This window comes from Ambystoma mexicanum, chromosome 4p (genome assembly GCF_040938575.1).
Source record: "Ambystoma mexicanum isolate Mex_15411 chromosome 4p, UKY_AmexF1_1, whole genome shotgun sequence".
Classification (NCBI taxonomy): Eukaryota; Metazoa; Chordata; class Amphibia; order Caudata; family Ambystomatidae; genus Ambystoma; species Ambystoma mexicanum.
In genome coordinates, this window is record NC_090927.1 from 1,092,848,120 (window position 1) to 1,092,873,444 (window position 25,325).

Below are 25,325 nucleotides of genomic sequence, written 5' to 3' on the forward strand. Positions count from 1 at the left end.
CCTTCTTCAGGTCTCTGATCTTTGGTCGCATCAGGACAAGCTCCTCCACTTAAATCATATGGAGCTTCTGGCGATCTGCCTAGCGCTCAAGGCGTTCAGACCGATCATTGCTAACTAAGTGGTCCGTATCCGCACGGACAATGTGGTGTCAATGTATTACATCAACAAGCAAGGGGGCACCAAGTCTCCCCCTCTCATGGACCTGTCCATCCAGATTTGGGAGTGGGAGGTTCGTCATGGTGTCTGCCTAGTTGCAGTACACATTCCGGGCCAGCTGAATGTCACGGCAGATGCCCTCAGTCGGCAGCCGATGGTCAGCTACGAGTGGGAATTGAAGGCGGAGATCCTCTCCTGGATTTTCCTGCGTTGAGGCACTCCGGAAGTGGACCTCTTCGCGACATCGGCAAACAAGAAACTTCCTCTGTATGCCTCCAGAAACGGGCTGGGAGCCTCCTCTGTGGGGGATGCTCTCGAGATTCCATGGCACAAACATGAGGGCCTATGCCTTCCCGCCTCTACCTCTGATTCATCGGACGATTTTCAAGCTGAAGAACATGGTGAACTGTTCTCTTCTGCTCATAGCCCGTGGTGGCTGGCCAGGTTCTGGTTCTCATAACTTCAACTCCTGTCGGTGTATCCACCGAATCGGCTACCGGTGAGTCGCGACCTGCTTCACCAGGATCAACAGCTGTGGCATCCCTCCCCACAATCATTCAGCTTGGCGGCATAGTGCATGAGTTCAAGTCATTAGAACATCGCAACCTGTCTGCGGATAACATGCGCATTATTAAGACAGCCAGGAAACCCTCGACAAGGTCTCAGTATAGAAGCAAATGGCTTGGGTTTTGTCATTGGTGGTTAGACAAACAGCTGGACCTAAGGGCGGCTACGATTGACACTGTGTTGTCTTTCGTGTCCCACCTAGCAGAGTCGGGCATTCACGTTCTGTCTTGCAGAACTTATCTCTCAGTGGTATCTGCCTACCTATCCACGGACCAATGCTCTTAATCCAGTGATTAGGAGACATTTCACGGGTTTGACGCGCCTTCATCCCCCGGTTTGCAAGCCGCACCCGGCATGGGATCTGAATGTGGTTCTTACGGCATTGTGCCATAAACCTTTCGAACCAATGGCTACGGTGGACCTCCAGCACCTTTCGTGGAAGGTGTCATTTTTGGTTGCTGTTACTTCAGCAAGGCGTGTGAGTGAACTCCAAGCTTTATCGGTGGAGCATCCCTTCTTGGTTTTCCACAAGGATAAGGTGGTCCTAAGGACAAATCCTTCTTTCCTGCCGATGGTGGTCTCTGATTTCCATCTGAACCAATCGATCTCCCTACCGGTCTTTTCCGAAACCTGCTTCAGAAGCTGAAAGGGTTCTGCATTGTTTGGATGTGAGAAGGGCTCTTAAGTTCTATCTGGAGAGAACATCTGAATTTAGCAACTCTTCACAACTGTTGGGGACCTTTGGTAATCCACAAGGTAAACAGGCCTCTAAGGCGACTATCTCCAGATGGATTGCTGCCTGTATTACAGAGGCTTACATTGTTCAGGGTCGGCAGCCTCCTAAAGGTATTCATGCGCACCTAGTGCGGTGCAAAGAAGCTGCGGTTGCCTTTCAGAAATATGTCCCCTGGGAGACCATCGCAAAAGCAGCTACTTGGGCCTCCCCATCGGCTTTTTGTAAACATTACTGTCTAGACTTGAGCTCCAGAGCTGATGCTCAGTTTGGCCAGGCTGTGCTGAAGAACCTGTTTCAATAGGAGTTTTTCCATCCACCCTTAGGTCCTGTAAGGAGTGCTTGGGAATCTCCCATAAGTATGGAGGAAAGGGGACGGGACGTAGGAGTATAACAAGGTTACTCACCGTAGTGACCACCTTTATTCCTAGTCCATAGTCCCCTTTCCTCCATACGCCCACCCACCGTCCCCTCCAATAAGGTTCCTCTATTATTGCTTAAAGGTCTATGACCTGGCGATAGAAAGGACTGATGGGCGAGGCGCGGGGCGGAGCCAAGGTGGTCAGGGTTACGGCCGCGTGCCGTACCCCGCGTAGAAAGAGAGGAAGGACTAACATTTTTGGATGGTTTTACAAAGTGCTCCGGTCCCGTCCCACAGGACGGAGGAATGTCCCATAAGTATGGAGGAAAGGGGACTATGGACTAGGAGTAAGGTGGTCACTACGGTGATTAACCTGGTTAATCTTTTAGTTAGTCAATCTGGCTTTTGAGGTCGACGAGGGCAGTTTCCATTCCATGTTGCGGTCTGAAGCCAGATTGTTGAGATCCCAGTAATTTGCTAGTTTCCAAGTAGTCTTGGATCTGAAAATATGCAACTGTGTCTAATATTTTTAGAAGAAAAGGGACCGTAGTAATCAGTCTGTAGTTTGTGGGTATCAGTGGGTCTAGCATTTGTTTCTTGAGTAACGGGAGCACCCAGGATTCCTTTAAATTACAGGGTACAGTATTATTAGAGAATGAAGAGTTGATTAATTTGGTGATGAAGGGTGCCAGATCTCTGGCTGCATCTTTTATGATCTGGACTGGGCAACTGTCACCTTTGCAGTTGGACGGTTTTTAGTGAGGATATAATTGTTTGTACCTCTGTTACTGTTACATTGGTGAATTTAAAGCCTGAGTCCATGTTTAAAAGGGAAGTCGTGGTCAGACTGAGAGGATTGCCAGAAGTTATCTGGTGTCTTTTGCTATCTATTTTGGTCTGAAGACCTGTGATTTTATTGGTGAGTGTATTTTGGATGACAGTGCACCAAGGTTTATCCTTTAGGCACGTGTCTGCAGGTGGGTTAGGATTTTCCAATTCTGTTTGAATATTGAACAGTTCTTTGGAACTGGAACAAGCTTGATTTATCCTGTCATTGAAGGTTTCTTTTTGGTTTTTGTACGGATAATCTCACTTTTGTACATAGCACTGATGTTTGCGAAGTTGGTTTTATTCTCAGTGGAGGGGGTGTTCTTCCAGAGTGTTTCCAGTTTCCTCTTTTCTGAGCGTAGTAGTTTAAGTTCAGGGGTGAACCATCGGTTCAGATGTGCTCTTGGTTTTCCCTTGCGCATTTTTGATGGGGCAATAGTATCAAGGGGTTTGATCATAGATTCATTGTAAAGATATATAATCTGGTTCGGGTCGCTAGACTGAGGTAGAGTATTGGGATGACTAGAGGTATGATGGCCTCAGCTGTGATGTTGCATTTTTTTCTCGTGATGCAAGGTGGTTCATCAGGACTTTTTATCAAATCTAGGTTGTTAACGTTGAACTCAAAGGAGAGGAGGTGGTGGTCTGTCCATGGTAGGGGTGAAGTTTCCTTTATTATGATATTGCAGTTTAGGTCTGCTACCCAGTCGAGAATCTTGCCATTCGTGTGGCTAGGTTGGGTGATTTTTTTTTTTGTTTTGTTTCTTTTTTTATGTAGTAGGCCATGTTCTGATGGTGCATTCGCTACCGATGTGGCAGGTAAATCATTAGGATCGTTGTAACCGTTGTTGTCTGCTGCTATGGCAGATATGTCTTCTTCAAATGACACTAATGGGCCGGTGGGCCTGTATTTAATTTGGAAGGTAATGGTGTTTTTGGTGAAGTTTGGAATTTGACTGATAGGAATTCACATGACGTGACTGGAGGTGCAGTGGCTAATCTTATGCTTAGTGAGGATCTGAAGATGATGGCTGTGCCTCGTCCTCTAGAATTGGGTCTGTCGGCTCTGAGAATGGAGTAATTATCAGGGACTGCCAGGACAATAGAAGGACCAGCTGCATCGTGCAACCAGGTTTCCCCCTGCGGGTGTTCTCTAATCTCTTCTCCAACTCTGCTTACATTCTCATCCACTTTGACCTTTTCCTCTGCCTTTGATACGGTCAGTCATGCCACCATTATAAACTGGCTCTGTGATACCCTTGGCATCACAGACCTTGCTGTGGACTGGCTGACCTCCTTCCTCCCTGACCGACCTTCCCAGGTTCAACTGGGTCCTTTTCTCTACTACATCTCACTCGCCACCTGTGGTGTCCCTCAGGCCTCTATCCTCTCGCCTTGGCTTTTCAGCATCGATCTTGCCCCTCTAGACCATGTGATCTCTCCCTTCTCTCCTAACTTCCAGTGTTATGCGAACGGCACACAGCTCTCCTTCAAGCTTCCCTCCTCTCTCACTCCTGATTGTCTGCTATTCAGGCATGGTGCACTGATCTCTGCCTTAACGCCAGTAAGACTGAGATCCTTCTCATTGGGACCACAGCGCCCTCCTACCCTCTTGCTGCCCTCCATGGGCCCTGTCCCCTGACCCTGCTGTAAGTCAAAAAACATTGGTGTCATCTTCGACTCCTCTCTCTCTCTTCACATCACGTAACTTGCTAAGAAGGGCCACTTTCAGCTTCACTTCAGAGACATTCTCCCTTTCCTCGCCTTCCACCAGAAACTCAATGTCTCCAAAGCTCTGGTCCTCTCCAGGCTGTACTACTGCAACAGCCTAGTCCTCAACCTTCTTAACTCTCCCTTTGCCCCCTTCAATTCATTCAGAATAGGGCTGCAAGACTTATCCTTGGCCTCCAGCCCAGGAACCACACCCCCCCCAACCCCTAGCCCTAAAAAAGGCTTTCTGGGGCCTGGGACCCGCTACATCCAACTCTCTCCCTAAATACCTCCCTGCTAGAGCCCTTCAGTCTTCTAGCTCCAACTCTCTGCTGATTAGACGCTTTTCCATCCAGAGAGTGGGTGGGTGAGCAGGGAGGGTGGGTGGTAGAGCTCTCTCCTCCGCAGGTGCTTCCCTCTGAATGGCCCCCCTGCCCCTCTCAGACTTCAGCTAGATCTCCTTAAGTTCCGGAAGCATCCCAAGACCCTCTTTTTCTCTTCCTCCTTCCCACTCCCCCTACCCTGCTGATATCCTCCTCTGCTCCTGACTGGCTGCCTGGCTCCTTAAGATTCTTCCAGGGCACCAGGCCCTCCTCAACCAGTCTACCCCGGCATTTAGTTGCCCCTGCAGGGGCTGCACGGGCTGACAGGCATGCCATGAGCCAGAAACGCCATTGGGGGAGAAAGGGTAAGTGTGTGTGTTTTGTGTGTGCTTTGGTGCGGGGGGAGTCTTGAGTTAGGAGGGAGGCGGCGGAAGCTGAGGTGGGGGGGGGGTTTAGGGTGAAACCTACTTTTTGGGCAGTAAATCCTGCAAGAGAGGGTGGGGGGTGGAAGGCAAAGGAATGTAATCTTGTTTTTTATTTTTGTAGGCCACCTAAAATTGGCATAAAAAAAGAAATCTGTCTTTTTGTTAGGCGACCTGAAATATTGATTAAAAAAATGACATAGAACCCTCTGTTCACCTGGCCTCCTCTGGCACTTGCTTAACCCTACGGTACTTCTCCCCCGCACTTCTTGTTACTGCACTTGCACAATCCGAATGCCACAAAGCCTAGTAGGACCAGTTTTTGTTTTGTCATCCCTGATCCCCCCACACCCTCTTGTCTTGTTGTGCCTTGAAACACATTGTGCATAGGCGCATTATAAATACCCAAAAAATAAATATTATTGGAAGAAACGAAGCACATTTTGTAAAATGGGATAGGTTAATACCATACACTACCAATTCTGCATCATGTCTTTCGATATTCCACGTGCTACTTACTTATCTTCCTAATTGGGAACAATCTGAAATTAGACCATGGCTGGTTGCCAGCTGACAAAGCCTGGAGTGGAAGCCCACTTTCCAAGCATCTTAGTTTACCAACACCTCTGACCATCATCATCTACAGGCTGACGCTCAAGCTTGTATATTTTGTTGGCTGACAGACGCACAGGGCAGCTTGCTTGAGCTAAAAAGGTCCAGGCTCAATGTCTCGCCAGTGTTCTCCCCCTCACCCCCTCTTTTTCCCCCCCCAAGCCAAATAGTAAATACACCATCTACTGTGCAGTACACCTGGTGCTGCGTTCCAAGTATACCCAACCTGGCCGCCAATTTCTTGTCTATACTGAACCTCATGGCGTTGTTTGGTATACTGTATTAAGGCATGGAAATTGAGAGGATCGCTGCATGGGAAGGCCCTCGCCCCCCTCACTTCAATTCCAGAGGAGGCTTCACGTTTTTCAAAAGCGCACTCTAATTGCATTAGCCTGCACCAGTAGGCTTTATTGGGTGCTAGGTGACCTTTGGCCTCTTTAGAGGCCTTCACGTTTAGCTCAGGAACCCTTACTTGAGTGACATCACTTATTGCATTATACAGCCCGCTGTTGTACACTCTCCATCCAGTCTCCAGTCGGTGAGCTTGGAATGTGAGCTCTAAGCACCTGATGATAAAGGCTGGATTTTAAGTTTCCCTTTGTGTTTGTACTGATGTCCACCAGTGTCTCCCTGCCATGAACATTAGTCTTCCTTGGTGGTCGCAAAACCTACATTACTTAACAGCGTCACCCTCTTCTCCCCCTCACTGCACTGTTTGCTGCCTCATGCTGTGATTTCTTGTGGAATTGCCAACATGGTTGTGTGGTTTGCTTGGTGTGGTCTAGTTATTTTTTTGGTACCTCACGTCCATCTTGAGTATCCGTTAATGAAGAGATGGCAGCGTGAGAACAGCCATACTAAAGCTGAAATGTACTTGCTCCATGACTTCAAGCTCTGCATCTATGTGATTTTAAAATGTGTGATGGCTTTAAATTCCTGTACGAATGGCTGGTATGATTTCTGATCCTTTTTGTACTCTGTCCTCACCCGAGACAAAGGAACAGTGGATAGTCCACCCCTAAGCGAGGCAAAGGTAAAGAGCCAATCGGAGCACAGAATGCGGAGAGAATCCAGCAGAGCCTCAGAGGCACAGAAACCTCCTCCTGGGAGGTGTGGCAGAATACTGGGGCCAGATGCCAGCCATAGCGGACCCAGCCATGGCTGAGCCCGCGGAATGCTCAGAGTACCCGCCAGGCCAAGTACCGGAAGTGCCCGTCCCTGAAGGACCATGGGGGGGCAAATGCTGCTCAAGGAGAGGAGCACTGGTGTGCCAAGAAGCCAGGACTGAAGTTCTGCTGCCAGCGGGAAGGAGGGGCAAGCCTTGCCCGACAACACTGAGAGGAAGTGGTAGCGTGCCGGCTGAACGACAATCCAGAGGAGCCCCACCCAGGGACCCAAGGTATGTGGTGGCTCCAGGGAACTTGGAGCAGGCCAGCGAGTCCCAACCAGAATCCGAGAGTGGCGGGGTAAGAGAAACCGGACCCCAATTGCGGCGTAGTTAGAAAAACCAGACCCTGAGGGAGGCGAAGTGAGAGAAACCAGACTGTGAGGAAGGTGGGGTAAGAGAAAACAGACCTCAGGGTGATGTGAGAGAAACCAGACCACAGAGGCAGGATGATGGGAACAAGACTCTCAAAGCAGGGTGAGAAGAACAAGTCCCCAAGGTGGGGTAAAGACAAAGAATTTCCCATATGGAGAGAACACCAGGACTTTGGTAAGAAACTCCAAGAGCTCTCTGAGTGGGGCCGGGATATAGGTATGCCAAAGGGGGAAGGAAGACTGGAGATATTTGGTATACCTATTTGAACTTTGCCAAGGCGAGAGACTACAGAGACAATGGTGGTAAAATAGCTCAGTGGGTTAATAGCTCAGTGCTACATCTGTGTGTGGTCTGCAGGTCGCAGGTTCAAATCCCAGCAAGGCCAACTCAGCCTTTCTTCCGACGTCGATAAATAAACGAGTGCCACCTTTGTTGTTGATAATTGTATGTAAATATGTTCTATGTACAGCGCTTTGGCAAAAGCGCAATATAAATAACAAGCCATTAACAGTTCTCATACTTGCTTGGATTGTGCTCCAGGGCAAGGAGCCAAATTGATAGATACACCAGGGAGGGGGTCAGAAACCAGGCACCATTCTTTTGCTTGGGCCAGGGCCTTAAATGTACTTTTGTTAAATGCATTGCTTTCTGTTGTCCTTTTGGGGACTTCACTCGGGTTAGCATAGTTTTCCAGACACAGGACTGTTCTTGTTTTGTAAGACATCCTGATGAGCGCTCTTTATTTGCACCCTGGCGGGGGGAGCCAATTGGGTGGCTAGGAACGCGGGCTTGAACCAGGCTTGATCCGCCATTTTTTTTGTATCCCTTCCATTCCCCAATCCTATTGTATCCCTGTGGTGGTGGCACACCCCTACTACTCGTTTCTCTCGGCTTGTGCAGGCCGCCATGGAAAGGAAAAAGTGGCTCTGCACGTAGCCCTTTTTCCCTTCCCTTTCCATGGTGGCTATCTTGCGCACGTCCGGTTGTACGAAGAAATTCCTTTTTTATTTAGCACCCCGGGTTACTGTTTTGTCAACCCGGGGTGCTAATACGCTTAATCCCCCCCCGTTCCAAGTGCCCGAACAGTGGCTGGGGGAGTGCGGCCTGGAGCCCTCGTTTTCCACCCTTGCTTCGTTCGCGCTGATAACGTTCGCTGCTGGACCATTGCTCCCCATCCCAGCCCTTGGAACGGGGGATTAACGCCATATTGTTTTGAATAGGGCTGAGAATCTTAGACTTGGAATAGCTAAGGCATTTTGACTTGTAATAAAGAAATCCATTCAGACAACATGCCACTGTCCATATTCTGATTTTGGTCCACCACTAAGGCCAGAAGGGAGAGTGTATAATGGAATTGGATGCAGACGCTGTGACGATGTCATGAGCGTGCTCTATCACGAGTCTTGCGCACACTCTAATCATCTACGCCTCTCATGCTGTCTCAAGTCTGATGAAGATCTTGATAGATCTTGCTAGTAATGTAAAGTTGGGAACTATCATATAGGTTTTAATCAAAAATCTGTGTATGCAAATACACAATTATTGCAAATATAATAAAGTTGGGAATCCTGTAAGTCTCTAAAAAAACAGCAAATTAATGTCATTGCTATGGGTGCATTTTAAATTAAGTAAACACATTTTTTTGATGTTGCATATAGGCTGAAAACTGCATTTTGTAAAATGGCGATTCCGTGTGCATACGCTTCATCTTAAGCTTTTGTTTTGGTTCTATGATTTACAGGGGCGTGGCAATTGTAAGCTTCAAAAGTTACCTGTGCATTTTTAAGTTTCTGGATCCTTTCTTTACGAGTTTCACAGTGGATCTCTGTTGCATCCCACATTGCTTCGTATATGTGAGGAGCAACATGGAAACGTCAAAACATAATGCGTGCTATGTATTTTAATATTCTTTTTGTATTTGCTTGAATATTTCTTTTTTATTTCCCAAGTAAATGTTCTACTGTTTGTTATATTTCATATTTTGGCTTGTTTATTTGTGTGATATTTCAGAATGTTTTGCACAGGATGGCCAATGGGACAAAAGTGACCCCCCTGCACTCCGAACCCCACTAAGTGACAACTCTCGCATCTATACATGTCTTCTATATGGTGGTCCATCTAATTAATGTTATTATTTCAGGGTGGCAGAGAACAGTGGAGAGCTGATGAATCAGCCCCTAAATGCTTTGCCTACTTCGTGAGTGGCAGCTGCTCGTGCCCCTTATGCTTTACTTGCTTTTAGGCCAGCGGTGGCCTATTGTGCTCTTCCCCACCTGCTCTTATGGTCGGCTGTGGCAGATTATGCTCCTCATTGGCCCACTTTCTGACTATGCTGGCAATGTCATTTACTTCTCCTCTGCACCTTCAGGTCTGGCAATGCTAATCCTGCTCCTCACCCTCCATTTAATATGGTGACTGGCAGCGGCTTATAGTTAGTGGTGTCTGGCTTCGCAACCTTTTCCTACTAACCTTACTGTGCCTCTGCCATTTTTTACCCGTGGTGCTCCTGTCACCCGTGCATCAGGCAGTGTGCAATACCGTCTGCTTCCTGGGCAAATATGAGTTAAGATGTTGGCACCACTTGGCTCTGGACCTGGGAAGTCGATGTTATTGGTCTCTGGGGATGCTGCTAGTTAAGGATGATGGTAATTCTGATGCTACCTCCTTGCCTGCATTAGCATTGTTTAACACTGGAGAAACCAGCAATCTTGACCAATGGGGATGCTGTCATGCTGGGTGTGTAGAGCCATGGGTTGCAGATCCAGGTGAAAGGCCAGGGTATAAAGTAGGGGTCTGCAACCTTTGTATGTCCAGATGTGTCTACTACAAATCCCATCAGCCCTAGTCGGCATATTCAAGAGCGAGAAGGATCATGGAAGTTATAGTCCAAAGATTTGGAATGGCACAGGTTACAGATCCCTGCTGTCTAGATGATTGGATTGAAAATTACAATGCACAAGACCAAAGTCAGCAACAGTTACCAAAAAATTGCTTGTTGACGAGCACAACTAGCCAATGTGAAATGGTTTCCCACATGACCAATTTGTAAATGCATCTATGGGGTTTTTCTTAACACTACAAGTATTATGCCACTCAGTGCAGTTTAATGCTGGTCATCCACCTGAATGGCAAACTTAAATTTAACAAAGAAACCTGTGGAGTAACCGCAAGGTGAACACCAGTAACCTTCAACCAGTTACTTTCACCTTCTTGAGGGCCATCGCTCCTCTTCAATCCGTGTCCACAACAGATGTATTTCCAAGTATTAGAAGAGCATGAGGGGGCCAAGGGAGCTGATAGCCAGATGGTTAAAGATACCAGGTTTCCTAGACCGAAGGGCAACATGTTATCTAGTGAACAAGTATTCTGGTTCCTGAGTAGCAAAGAGTGCCCCTGTTCCCATCAGCCAAAGCCAGTATAATGAATGGTGAGGGGTCATCGGAGTCGTAGACTTAAGATATCTGGAGAGCCGTATATTGCCGGCCCCTGCTCTAAAGGAATAAAATGCCACTTGAGAAGTATTTGATGCCATTAAGATTTTGTAAAATTGACTTGCCTGTCTGACTGGTGATGATGGTTAAATGATTACCTTCTCTGTAGTCATCCTAGTTAGTCACAAATTATAAATAATACAAAGCTATTTACTTGTGTTTTAGGTTTTGGACTCGGCAGCACTCCTCTCCTTTTCAATTTGGTGAGCCCATCTCCTAATCAGTTTCTACAATGGATTACAAACCAGGAACTGCAGACAATTCCAACGAGCTTGCTGAAATTATAACGTCTAATATACAGAAGATTACCAAACACTGTAAGTGCATCCTGTCTACTGACGTTCTCAAGTCATCTGATTCTTTTTTTTCTGCATTGTTCTCTGGATTGGCAAATGTTTATTATTTTAGTGGAAGGAAAATTGGATTCGACACTTATTGATGCTATTTATAATTCAATCCGATAACAGAACCTAATATTTGGTATTTAATGTTCTGTGCTGGAAGCATTGTTTAAGCCTTTTATGATTTGTAATTCCACTGTCTGAAGTATTTATGTCTGAATATACACATGCCTTAACCATAGGGGGTGTTTCAAGACTGAAATAGTGTTATGTATGTGGTAAGCTGAACTTGAGAGCAGAGTAACTGCACTAGAAATGGGATATTCTGGAATTGTCTGACCAAGCAATACTGTTTTTGAGGCACTTCTGGAAACTGATAATGGCTTGGGCCATTTCTATCTCTTCCAAGTGGGCTAGATTTCTCTGAAGAAGGATTTTCTGCAGTTCTAAATCTCTCAATCCTTCTTGATCTTTTTCCTCAGATCAAGATATTTTAATTTCCACTCCTGGCCCCTCTTTAATCTGCTCAATGGACCCTCCTTCAACTGGTAGGGGCGAGAAGTTATCCATTTGTGATAAGTAATGCTCTACTTCCTGACCCAAATTATTTTGAAGAGGCAGTGTTAGACACCACACAGCTCCATGCCCTCTATAGGGGTCAGGCATATTACTTCCCTCAGCATGCATATGGGAGATTTTCGGTACGTACCGTTTGGCAAAAAGGAACAGTTCCCCTCTGTCCAAAGCATCAGTCTCTTGTGGTTGTCTGTGCAGTTGTAAGACCATTTCACGGTCCCTTATTTCCTGGTATGTTTTTTTTCCAGATTGTGGGAGGTTGCACTGTTTGGCATCCAAGGCTGGGAGTGATCTTCTGGTATCTCTTTTGAAACAGAGTGAATAGATTTTTAAGGGAAGATCTTAGGATTCTCTTGTGGGTGTGTTTGTTTTTCATGGTGCTTAGGTAGGAAGGGCAGCTTCCTTCTAGTATAACAAAGTTTAGGCCCAGGACTTTGTGCATATTTGATTTCCCACTTGAAAGGCATTTGACGGATTTCAAATCTGGAGAAATGCCTCACGCCATGGTACCTCCCCTCTGCCCCATTTCATCTATTCACTATTCTAACACCTACTTAACATTTCCTGAACACTTTTTCAGAAACTCTACACTGCCAATACTTTATTGCTTATACTTTATCTCACACACACACACGCACACGCACTACGGTACAGTACAGTACAGGGGAGGTGGGAGCCTGAACTGCGCAGAGGTTATTAAGAGAGTAAATGCCCCTTTTGAGAAGGAAAGAACCGGTGCTAGTGTTGCACCACTTAAATCAAGTGGAGCATTGATCATGCCAAAGGTGGAAAAAGGGAAACAAGTGTTGGTGAGCCGTCTTCTTGGAAAAACAGGTGTCATGCAGAGTCGGCTCCCCTGAGGATTGAGGTATCGAGGTCCTGAGAGAAAGCGTAGGTTATACCTGACATACCTGCCACCTACCACCATGCTTGATAGGATTTCAAGAATGCTCCCTCTATTTAGGGGAAAGGGCATTGGGGCATGAAATTATGAGGATGCAGGAATTGATGGGGTAATTGAAATAATCCAGTTTAGGAAGTGCCACAATCTTCCACAAAGATGTACGATTTATTGTGCTTTATTGAATTTTTAAATTAATTATTTGGGGAGACTGGGGACTAGTGAGACTAAGGGGGTACCCTCCACCCTAGCCCAGCTGCCCTTAACCCACGGGGATCATGGTGCTGTCAATATTGATAGAGTAGTAGTCTGAGTGGAGGGTCGCTATTGGTTTATAGTCATAATCTCGAATACAAATATGTCGAAAGTCATAATGTCGAAAAAATAAAGTCGAAAACAAAAATGTCGAATTTCTTTTTTTTTTGTTTTTTATTCGAAATGGGGGAGTTCCCCCCCCAACCTCCCTTTTTTAATTTTATTTTTTTGTGTTTTACCCCTTTTTTTTACCACTGGAACCCCAAAAAAACATGTAAATTAAAAAAATAAAAAAAAATCGACATTTTTGTTTTCGACATTATTGCTTCGACATTATTGCTTCGACATTATTGTAATTCGACATTTTGTTTTCGAGATAATGACTGGACACCGTCGCTATTTTGTTTGGGGATCCAATGATTAGGACTTCTGTCTTTTCATCTTTGAGACAAAGGCTGTTTAACGCCATCCAGTTTTGTATAATAGAATACATTTTATTGATGGTCAGAGAGTCTTGGTTGTAGTCTCTTGTGATGGGAATGAGGATCTGTGTGTCATCTGCAAAGTTGGTGTAGATGACACCCATCCGGCCGCTAGGGGGCGCATGTATGTGGATCTCCTCTGTGTGAGCTCCGACCCACGGACCTCAAACGTGACCTAAGCCCCCACTTTTGACCCCCCCCACCTGCGCAAAAAAAAACGGCTGCCCAGGTATGTATGAACCGGACCCCCACCCACCGGGCAAAAATACGGAAGAAATCGGAGCGGTCTACCTCGAGATAAGCACCTCGGCCCGTGCCTCTCCCTCCAGGCCTTCTGCGCAGCACCTTGATTGAGGCCCGCGGCCTGCGAAGGCCCGAGACTACCAGCCCCGCCCACCATCCTCCCGAGGAGCCAACGACCGTGCTGCGGTTCCCCCGGCAACTGCTGCCTCCCCGCCCTGTCCTGAGGCTCCTGCGGATTGAGAGGACCCTGGGCGTATGAAGTAGGGTCTGCCCGCACCGCGCTGAGGCCCACACGGTGGCAACCAGAGACGCTGCACTTATGGAAGGACAACGATCACACGGGTGAGTGCCCTCCCCCCACCCCGTAACACAGGGCTGTTCCGCAAACCCTGTGCCCTGTCCCCCTGAGGCGCTCCCAGCCCCGATCTCACACGCGAGCAGCGCTACTTAACCCGCAAGGGTGGAACTCCCCCCGCACCCTCCTCTCTCCCGCTCCAGCCGATCGACAACGCGGGAAGCGCGGGCCCAGGAGGGCACCCAGCGGCCTCCCGCACGACCCATTCTACGCCTGCACATATCAGCCCTGACAACTTGGCCCTTGCCTTCTCCCTCCTCTGGGAGACCCCCGTGGGCCCCCGCGACCATAACCCTATGATCCACAGAGAAGACACACCACCACACGGCAGCGGGCACAAGCCGCTGTTGTGGATTCGCATTTCAGCACCCCAGGCCATCACGCTCCTATTAAGCACAGGCCTCTGATAGCCCACATGGCGCAACGTCATCCATCCGTTCATGGGGGTTGACCCCATGATTTCCTAAAGAGGACCTGCTGACCCCCCTCGGGGCACCACACTGTGCCAAAAAGCCCCTTCTCTTCTGCTGGGTGGGGCACAAACTTAACTCCACAACTAAGTGCATAGTATCTGGCGCCTCTAGACCTATTACTCGCGCCTGGGACACCAGTCACGTCACCCCGATTGAGCTCCTCTATCAAGACTCCAGCATTCGGGGCAAAGAACTCACCCCCACACCGAAGCCAACACAGAGGGTTGGGCCCCTACTCGTGGTGCGTGTGCCCTCCTCTGTACGCTCTTCCCTGAGCCTTCGCTAGGACCCAGGCTCCCCGCCCCTGAGCCCGCTCCCACGCAATTCCACCAGGGCATGCACATCGACCCGCAATACCACTGGAACACCCCATCGGAGCCGAGGACTGAACCCAATGCAAATAGAGGGGGACGCAAACGGAGGGTAGGGCCCCTGGTTCCAGGGCGTGTGCCTCCTCCCGCCATAACACCCCCGATCTCCAGGGCACCTTGGACACCGCTCCACGACACACTCCATGACTGGTTTATTGCAGAGGGTAGGGCCCCCACTCTTGGGGCGTGTGCCTCCTCGCACCCACACATCGTATGAGCACCCAAAGTAAGCTAGCCAGATACGCCTACACTCTGCCACATCCTGAATCGGATATTAACTGCAAAATATCGGTGGAACCCTCGGAGACTGGAGCAACAGCCACCAAGGGAGACATAGCCGCCCTCCTGAGTGAAATCAGAAATATGGGGGCTAATTTAGGTGGCAAAATTGACAAGATGACCCAGAGGGTGGACATCGAGGAGAGACTAGAGGGCGTCGAACAATCAAGCCACGATCGACACACTAGAAGCCCAACTGGACATAAGAATGCGCAATATATAGAGAAAAGGGAGGAAGACATCCGTCTGAAGATAGAGGATTTAGAAAATAGGGAAATGCGAAACAACCTGCAATTTTTTGGAATTCCTGAACGAGAAGGCGAAACAGAAGAGGCCATCAAACAAACTATACATGGCATCATCAGAATCCTAGCCGCAGATGAGAATATTGACAAACCCACAATAGAAAGGATACATAGAGCTGGTGGCCCATCGGGGGTTTGAGATCCGTCCTGGCCAGATTTCATAGATACCAAGATAGAACAAGGATACTCACGAAGGCCAGGTCAGGTGGCACCCTCACCCTTGGGGGAGCCCAAATAACCATCTTCCAGGACTTATCCTCGCTCACCTTGGCCCTGTGACATCTCTGCAGCCCCCTAACAAAATGTCTCAAGGACCAAGGCACGAGATCTAGGTGGGGGATACCCCTTCTCCCTCACAAAACTCTGAGGCCTCATTTGGCTCGAGATAGTTATCAGAATACTTCCATGGCGGCGACTTTCTGCGAAGGACGATGTGACGTGATGAGCGAATCCACAGAACTCACCACTGATCAACGGTCATGACAAATGAGGTGACAGGCATGGCACTCTTAAAATAGACGCGCTCAATCTCAAGGGGCTTAATTCCCCCAGGTCGCTAGTCTCCCGAGAATTCAAGAGAGCGAACCTAGATGTACTTTTCTTTCAAGAAACCAGATACAGCAAAGGTGAAGAACGGAAGGTATTGTATGCCAAACTAGGCGCAGAACACTGGGGCTCCGGCCCGCTGAAGAAAGCTGGAGTTGGCATTCTAGTCAACAAATCAATCCGATTTGAGGTCTTGAGGTCCTGGTCAGATGTGAGTGGCAGAGCACTTGTATTGGTTGGCAAGATACAGGACACCATCATCACACTTGCATCCGTATATGCACCCAACACCGGACAGACCCGGTTCCTTCAACAAAAAAATCCCCAAAGTCATGCATGAGGCAGAAGGGGAAGTGATTCTAGGAGGCGACCTCAACACGTGGATGGATCCAGATATGGACAGGCAAGCAGGCAGCCCATCTGCAACCTTCTCATCTGGCGCTGGACACTCGCGGGTTGCAGACATGATGGACCCCTACAATCTCACGGATGCATGGAGACACATGAACCCGGACTGGACAGGCTTCACCTTCTACTCTACACCACACGCCACGTACTCCAGAATTGACTATGTATACTTAACCTCGGCACTCACCGCAGCAACGATAGAATCTACCATATCGCCTGTTACGTAGTCGGACCATGATATGGTTACGGTCACTCTCGATCAGATGGCTCTCCCCCGTAAGAGCTCCAAATGGCGATGCAATGAGACGCTCTTCAAGGATCCAATCTTTTCGGGAGCAACTTGAGCAGGACATCACCCAATATTTCGAGCAAAACAATACAGGTGAAATTTCCACAAACATAGTTTGGGAAGCAGGCAAAGCCACTTGGAGGGGAGCTCTCATCAGGGAGGGAGCAGCGAAGAAAAGAGAACGCCAACTCATCGAAAGTAGACTTGGAAATGAAATCGCCCAACTCGATCTCATGGCCCAATCTGCGGGCTCTGATAGACTACACAAGATCAAACAGGCCAATGCCAAAAGGGAGGAACTACGGCAACTAGAAACAGGTAGCATCGTGCACAAACTCCAATGTCTGAAGCAAAAGCACTATGAACATGGGGACAAGGCCGGAGCTTTACTCGCCACAACACTCCGCGGCCAAAGCTGCGAGCGATGGGTACCCACAGTGCATGACACAGAAACGCTCCATGACCACCGGCCCCCCCCCCCCCCAATATCCCTGAAGCCTTTGCCAACTTCTACGAGAGATTATACACCTCGCAGGCCGCACCGCACTCAGAGGCGATTACAGACTATTTGACCAAAGTATCCATGCCGACCCTCCCGTTGGAAATTGCACAAGCCATGGATGCTCCCATCACGGGTGAAGAAATCGAGGATGCAATCAAGACTCCCAGCTGGGAAGGCTCCCGGAAACGATGGGTACACGGGCAGGGTTCTACAAGACCTTCCAGAACGCCCTACTCCCATTCATGGTTGATCTCTTTAACAACATCCTCCACTCCGGTGTGTCGCCGGACTTCTCAGAAGCACTAATAAGTCATCCCCAAAGAGGGAAAGGACCCTAAGCAGTGTGCCTCCTACTGCCCAATATCTCACCTGGACATAGACGCCAAAATCTACACAAGGGTCCTCACTGCACGCCTAGAGTCGCACATGCCTGCAATAATCCACAACGACCAAGTAGGTTTCATCCTAGTTAGGCAAGATGTAGACTCCACCCGCAAGACCCTCCACCTAATACATGAGGCCAGAACATCACCGAACATGCCAGCATTGTTTTCGATTGATGGCGAGAAGGCGTTTGATAGAGTTGAATGGCACTTACTGGAGGCCACGTTGAAGCAAATAGGCCTGGGCCCCATGCTTCGACGAGCAATCAAAGCGGTCTATACGGCCCCAAAAGCCTCTGTAGTAATGAACTCCCAGTTCTCCCGCTGGTTTCTTCTCAGTAGAGGAACGAGACAAGGCTGCCCCCTTTCGGCAATACTCTTTGCATTGTCCCTAGAACCACTCACCCGAGCCTTCCAAGCAGACACCGCCGTGGAAGGGATGCAAGTAAATGGCAGAGATTATGAACTGGCCTTGTATGCAGACGACATCCTGCTGTATTAAATCCACTCATCAATCCCATGGGCGACACACCTCATAGAGGAATATGGGATACTCTCTGGTTTCAAAATAAATAAAACCAAATCCATCCTCTTTCCACTCCACGAACCCTCCATAGAGCAGCAAATAGAGCTTGAACGCCTTGGCCTGATCATTGGGGGCCCCACACTGAAATATCTGGGGATCAACATAACAAGAGACCTAGCACAGCTCTACGAGGCAAACTTCCCACAACTCCTAAATGCCCTCAAAGCTGATCTCTCAAAATGGAAATCATTCACAATTTCCTGGATGGGGCGCCTAAACGCAATCAAGATGGTGAGCCTCCCACGCTTCCTATACCCCTTCCAGGTCCTGCCCATCACAATCCCGGACCACTTTTTCAGACAGGTTAAGAAGGTCATATTGGAATTCTTGTGGGATGGAAAGAAACCCCGGATACCGTACGAAATCCTGATACTTCCGAAGGAACTGGGAGGAGTGGGCATCCCGGATATTGAAGGCTACTACTAGGCAACTCAACTCAGAATCCTGATCCCAAACCTGCGTGATAGAAAGGACCTCCAATGGGTCCAGCTAGATCATGATAATCTGGTCCACGTAACCCTCGCAGAGTGGCTATGGGTCCCCAGATCGAAGCTCACAAGACGCCTGCGTGACCACCCAATACTGGGTACTATGTGGAACATCTGGAAGAAAGGGAAAAGGATGACTGAAGCCATCTCTGGTCCCCCGGGATCCGAGAAGAAATCCCCGAACACGCCAGGTACCAAGCCTGGTTTGATGCCGGACTGGAGAGAGTTGGCCAACTGTGGAGAAAAGGGAAATTCATTTCAATCTCGGAACTAGAATAAGCCCTCCAAATTCACCCGATTCTGATTTTCTTGTACGTACGATTAAAAGGGGTGCTATCGAGGAGAGAATGGAAGGCCAGCACACAAAGAGAGCTTACACCCATCGAAACAATCTTGGACACGACCAACACAACTAAAGGCTTAATAACCCACATGTACAAGGCCTTAATCACTAAAGACCGAACTCCGAGTCTCCGCCTCAAAGAGAAATGGGGAAAAAGATTTCAACAGAGAATTTGACCAACAAGCCTGGGACAGAATCTGCAAAACGCCGGCCAAAATATCAATTGCCACCCAGTACAAATTACACGCTGTAAAATTACTCCACCGGTGGAAGTACGATCCACAAAGGCTGTCTAAAATGTTCCAAACCTCCAGCCCGAGATGCTGGCGGCAATGTGGTATGGACGTCAATTACTGGCACATGTGGTGGGAGTGTCCCAAAGTGCCCATTTACTGGCAAGAGGTCCTTGGATGGATTAAGCAACTGGACGGCATAGAAAGAGAACCATCCGCCCTTCTGATTCTATTTGGCCTTGAAGAAGAGGACGACAAATTGGTGCGGGTAAAAGGACTAGTATGCCCCTTGCTACTGGCAGCAAGAGCAGGCCTAGTTATCAAGTGGAAATCCCCATGCCTGCCAGACGAAAAGGACTGGCTACAAATTGCCATGAACATATACACAATGGAGAAAATAACTGCAGCCCTCGTGACAAGGCCGCACGACACGAGGAAGCCTGGAGCAACTTTACGGGGGATTACATCACAGGTCTGGTCGCAAATGATTCACCACGCTAATGAAAATGCCAATCACTCTGCCCTACCAAGAACTATGCATCCACCCAGCTGTTCATTTCTGATGTTAAAATAAAATTGAATTTAAAAGAAAAGATGACACCCATATTATCTAGGGCGGAGAAGAGGAGTTTAGTGTAGGCGTTATACAATGTGGGAGAGAGGCATGAGCCCTGGGGAACTCCTATGGGTTCTGGTATGGGATCAGCAGCTTACTTGCCTATGGCTACTCTGGAGGTGCGTTCAGCAAGGAAACATTTAACCCACTTGGAGGCATCATTGAAAAAGTTAGTCATTAAATAGGCTGGTACATAGTTTATCATGATCTACAATGTCGAATGCTGCGGAGAGGTCTAACAGCAATATAATACAGTTTCCCTGTTCCATGGACCTTCAACGGAAAGTGATGCCTTTCCTTTTCCTCTTTGTTCCCTTGGTCTTGTCGTCACTATATTATTCCTCTGCTATGGAGAGGACTCCATTCAGGTTTTTTCCTTCATGCAAGGCCAAATTCCTGTGGACAGACAAACACCTTAAGTGTAATAGGGACCTTCCCTTTAACCACAACGAAGCGGCTTGTAAGCTCCTGCGTCCGAAGACACTAAAGGAGTGCTGTTAAGCGGTGGGCGGCCTATGGAATGTCGCAGGCCGAGAGTAGTCCCCCCCCCCCCGCCCCCTCGCTGCCGCAGCCGCCGAGTGTGACAAAGGGCTTAGTGACAACCAGAGCTCTGAATCGGAGGCCATTGACCTTGCGCGTCGTCCGTCCCCGGCCCCCAAACGGGCATGACGTGAGTCCTGCTATGGGGACTGTACATCCTGGCGGCAAGGACGCACACTCTTCCCACCCTAAAGACACAACCCCCGGTCTGTCTTCGAAGCCTTCCATTGCAGCAACGGGCACACCGGATAGTTCGGCAGTTCCCACCGATCAGCATGATTGCCAGCCCTCCCCATCAACCGCAGGTGCGGCATGCGACCGGGCACTCTAAATCAAAGGGCGCCTCACCAATATTCAAGTGTCTGTCGAGACGCATCAGAAGAAGGCGTTGGCGGAACAGAAGGCCCCGGTTACACCGGAAAAAACCACACAACCACAGGCCCAGTCCAAACACTGTACTGTGACACCAGATGATATTACCGACAGCATTGCTAGGATCGTTTTGGCGTCAAATCGGAAAGAACGGTCGAAGGATTCATCGAAACCTAATGATAAACCTATGGACTCATCGAAACCTACAGATAGACCTAAAGATACGTTCGAAGACACGCCACCCACGACTGTCGGAACCTCGAAAGGACTTTTCAGAGGGCCCTGAATCTTTCTTTGACGTTAAAAGAAAAACTCAGCGTTCTTCAGCACACGATCAACTAGAAGAGCCTTTCTCGCCCCTAGACTCCTCTTGTTACTCAATATGGACCAGAGAGAAGTTTGAGGGGTGTGTGAATAGGTTAGAGAGGTTTGTGGAACTCAAAAGGCCTTGAGAGGAGAGCCTTTTTTCCCCCGTTGCAAAAATTGAAAAGAACTTTCATCCTTCTCGGGAAGAAGAGACTTATGACCTCACTGAGGATGATAGCCTTGTAGACCAATTTAATCAGGATGAATATTCATTTGGGGTCCCTGTGGATGGTCACATTGACCCCACAGAGGGTTGGGAGGACAACCATGACCGGGTCGACCCTCAGCCATGCACATTACCTACTCCAACTCTGGAACCTGACGCCCTGTGCATGGATTTCCCCCCCCTACCACAACCACTCTACAGGCCTCCCCAGTTGACGGCCAGATGGCGTTTAACGCTATCCTATGGAGGACAGCTGAACATTTCCAGTTTGCTACTCGGGAAGCAGTATTAGAGGCTGATTTTGTCGAGGCCATCTTAAAGGAAAAACCACCGGCCAGCCAGGCTGTTCCTTTGTTGAACTCAAACGCTTGGCTCCTTCATTGTTGACACCCGCCCTAACAAGGGCAGTCAATCCTAGAGTAGAAAAACTGTTTCGCCCTTCCTCTTCCAATCCCCTTTACATCAGGGGTCATGCTACTCCAGATTCCTTGGTGGCAACTACAACCAGGAAGAGGGCCGGGGTCCCCCTGTCCACAGGGGAAGCACCCCCTGATAAGGAGTGCAAAAGGTTATACACACTAGGGAAAAGGGTCACAACTGCCGCAGCTTTTTTCCACTCGCATAGCTAATGACACAACTTTGTTGGCTAGCTATTCAGACGCACAATGGAACATGCTACAAGAGGGCCTTCAAGAAATCCCCAAACCGCTGCGGGCTCGCCTGCTTTTCATTCTAGCTGAGGGCAAACTGGTTAATCAAAGTATTCTCAAAAATACTTTAGGTGCGGCAGAAACAGCCGCATGGTTACGAAACTCTGGTTTCAAACCAGAAACCCAAGCTTCACTAATAAATGAGCTGGTGGAGGAGACTAACTTAGTTGGGAAAGCGGTTGACAAAGTGCTTGAAACAGCTAAAAAGGAGCAAGACACCCTCAAGACCCTGGATCAAATCACCCAGAGGCCTTCCCCAAGGAGAGGGAGTGGTTCAAGATGTTCCTTTCGTGGCCAACGCTTCCCTCACAACCAATATGGCTCGGGAAATAACTAGTCCTCGCCCCAGGGAACCAGTTACACTACCCCGTAGCCCCCCAAGAGGTAAACGACGTGGACAAGGGAGTGACCGGAATTCCACCCCTAGAGGCTCCCCGGCTTCAGGTCAGAAATGATCAGCAGATTCGGGTCCCCTCCCTCCCCTCCCCCCCGCCCCCGCTAACCTAATTTCTTCAAGCACGGGATGTATTAACAGACCACATGGGTACTGCATAGAATTCTGCCGGACCGCCCAATTCAGACCTCCACGATCAAGACACCTGACGCTGGAACACCTACGCATCCTGCTACAAGAGGTCGAGATCCTGCAGGAAATGTGCACCATAGAAGTCTTACCTCTTCTACAGGTAAACAAGGGTATTTATTCAGTGTACTTCCTTGTACCCAAAAAGGATCTCACCATGCGCCTTGTACTAGATTTGCACCCAGCGAACAAATTTGCCAAACCTCAAAAGTTTCGTATGGTCACTCTGCCGGAAGCAATCCCCCCCAACCCCCCCCCGCTCACAGGGAGACACAACATTGGACATGAAAAATGCATACTTTCATATTTCAGTGTTGCCAGCGCACAGAAAATACCTCTGATTCATGATAGTAGACCAGCACTATCAGCTCAAAGTACTACCCTTCGGCGTTGCCTCAGCACTGAGGGTATTTATAAATAGCAGTGGCAGCATAACACCTGCACAGGCTATCCATCCCAGTTTATCCTTACCTCGACGACTGGCTCATAACAGGGGATTCCTACGGAACACACTCAAAAGACGATAGACTTCTTATTCAGCCTGGGATTCTCTATCAACGAGAAGGGAAAGTCCTGCACCACCCCCGCAGTCGAAGCCACTCTCACTACAGACGCATCTCTCATGGGGTCAGGGGGGGTCTCTCACCTGCTTCAGCAGACGGCGCACAGTCTGGTGCGCAGAGGTAGCATCCAACCACATAAATCTGTTGGAGCTATAAGCGGTATTCAAAGCTCTGAAAGCCTTTCAGACAGAACTGCAAGGAAAAACGATCCTGATCCTTACAGACAGCACCATGTACTATCTGAACAAACAAGGAGGCACTCAATCTCCAGGGCTGTCCAAACTGTCCCAGAACATTTGGAAGTGGGCTCTTGGACACATGTTCCTGTTGTCACATGTTTCAGGGAAACTCCATCTTCTCCAGCATGGGGTCTGGCATGGATTCACATGCTCATGAATATTCCCCGTTGTCAGGCTGGGAATCCTCGGTAAAGAAAAAATCAGTATCAGTTTCGTTTCTGATCTGTCTTTCGTAGTAGTAACCAATCGCTGATCTCTGCGTCATACTGACCACAGCCAATGACTGCCCTCTACCTAAGCCCGCCTCTGGCAGCCATCTTCAGATTTTTACCGCACGTTCAAGTGTTGGGATCCTCGTGCTATTGCTCTCGAGCGTTAGTGCTATTTTTCACGTTTTTTTCTCAAAAAAGTTCTCTTTTCGGTCAAAAGAGCCTCAAGCTCCACTGTTTCTTCATCCGATCAACGGGGACCCGTGTCGGATTCGTCTACGCCCCTCAAGGGTGAAGATTTCGTCGAGCCACGCTTTTGGAGGACTCCAGAAGTTTCTCAGGCCCATCTCGGACATGGCCCAGGAGAAGGGAAGCTTGACGCCTGGAAAGCTGTTCAGGGTCTGCCCTGGATGTCAGCTTCAGAATGTCTTTAAGGAGGACGAACACTCCCTTTGCCTTTACTGCCTACATGAGGACAAGACGCACGTGGAGAAGGACTGTGCGTTTTGCGGCAATATGTCGGAGCGGACCATGAAGGACCGCCATCAACGTCTCGCCAACTGGCTGGAAGGAAAGGGCCCGTCAGGCGAGAAGAAGAAGAAGTCCGAGGGGTCTTCTAGGACCTTTGAGGGTGCCCCGGCGACGGGGGTCCAACAGAAGGCCAAGCACTGCGAGTCCGCTGGCACCGGGAGCGCCGAACGGTGGGGCTCTACGGGCGCCAGGCAGGGCGCATCCTCCCCGGCGCCATCAACCACGAGCCAATGCTCTGGCTCGGGTAAGAGGAAGGCCGAGCACCCGGCGAAGCTCCTGGAGAGACCCCGGTCGAGCTCGAAGGCCCCATCGGAGGGGGAGCGAGGCGGTGACCCTCCCCCCAAGGAGAAGGCGGTGAGCGCACCTAAGGTGGTGAAAGCCTTAATCCATCCGGCCAAGGCCTCTATCGAGACAGTCGCGGCGGCCCCGGATCAGCCTGTGGAGGCTACACCAGTGGTGGCGACCTCGGGGCCCAGAGTCTCCCTGCCACCGCAGAGGGAGTCCTCTTTCATGCCCATCGACAGGACCCCCGTGAAACCTCTGACTGAGAAGAAAAAGGGGGCGCAGGAGGTTGTTGTGGGGTCGGCCTCAACCTCTGAGGAGGAGCTGGTCGAAGTCTTAAGCCTCGGCGTTGGCGTGGAAGAAGACCAGCCCGTCGGGAGGGACCCCGACGTAGGAGACGACGAAAACGTCGAGGGTGCCGACGGGGCTCCTGACCGCCCGTCGGACTCCCCTCAACCAGTGCCGCAAGTCAACTCGGCGACCATTTTGTTGGCTATACAGTCCTTATGCTCAGAGATAAGGACGAGACTGCCGTTACCACCAACGGAGGAACCGCTCCCGACGGGAGACCCGGAGCCAGGCCCTTCTGGGAGCCCTCCCCCTAAGGGAAGGATTCATCCTCCACCTCCTTTTCAACCATCGCGCCCTGTTCAGCCCTCCTCCCCGTCCACGACACGTGGGGATGATACGGGGACTGACACGGCCGCGACGGGTACAGACGACGAGGTTTACGATGAGGATCTCCCGTCGTCACCTCCCACCCGGGCTTCCCCGCCCGACGAGATTGGATCGTTTCACTCCATGATCGCCAGGGCATTCGAGCTTTTCCAGCTCTGCCCGGAAGAGAAGAAGGAAGGTTTCCTTTATCAACGGCGCGAGGCCAAGAGGAAGACGGTCCTCGCTGTACCTCTACTGGACGATATTTGGGATGAGGGCCTCGCCCTTCTCAAGAACCCATCCACGACGCCGGCTAGAAGGGATCGGTACGAGAAGAAGTACCGGGTCCCGGACGCGGCCCCCTTGTGCCTTCGGGCACAGCCGACCCC

At 49.4% G+C, this 25,325-nt stretch overlaps 1 protein-coding gene across 2 annotated transcripts in view; it reads left to right on the forward strand.

The window, feature by feature from the left end:
• The window catches only part of STX7 (syntaxin 7), a 415,618-nt gene that overhangs the window by 140,795 nt on the left and 249,498 nt on the right, over positions 1-25,325 (forward strand). For both annotated transcript variants that reach the window (XM_069606681.1, XM_069606680.1), the window contains exon 2: positions 10,909-11,060. In XM_069606681.1, the coding sequence (XP_069462782.1) occupies positions 10,976-11,060 (85 nt within the window). In that variant the 5' untranslated portion in view covers positions 10,909-10,975. The remainder of the gene's footprint in view (positions 1-10,908; positions 11,061-25,325) is intronic.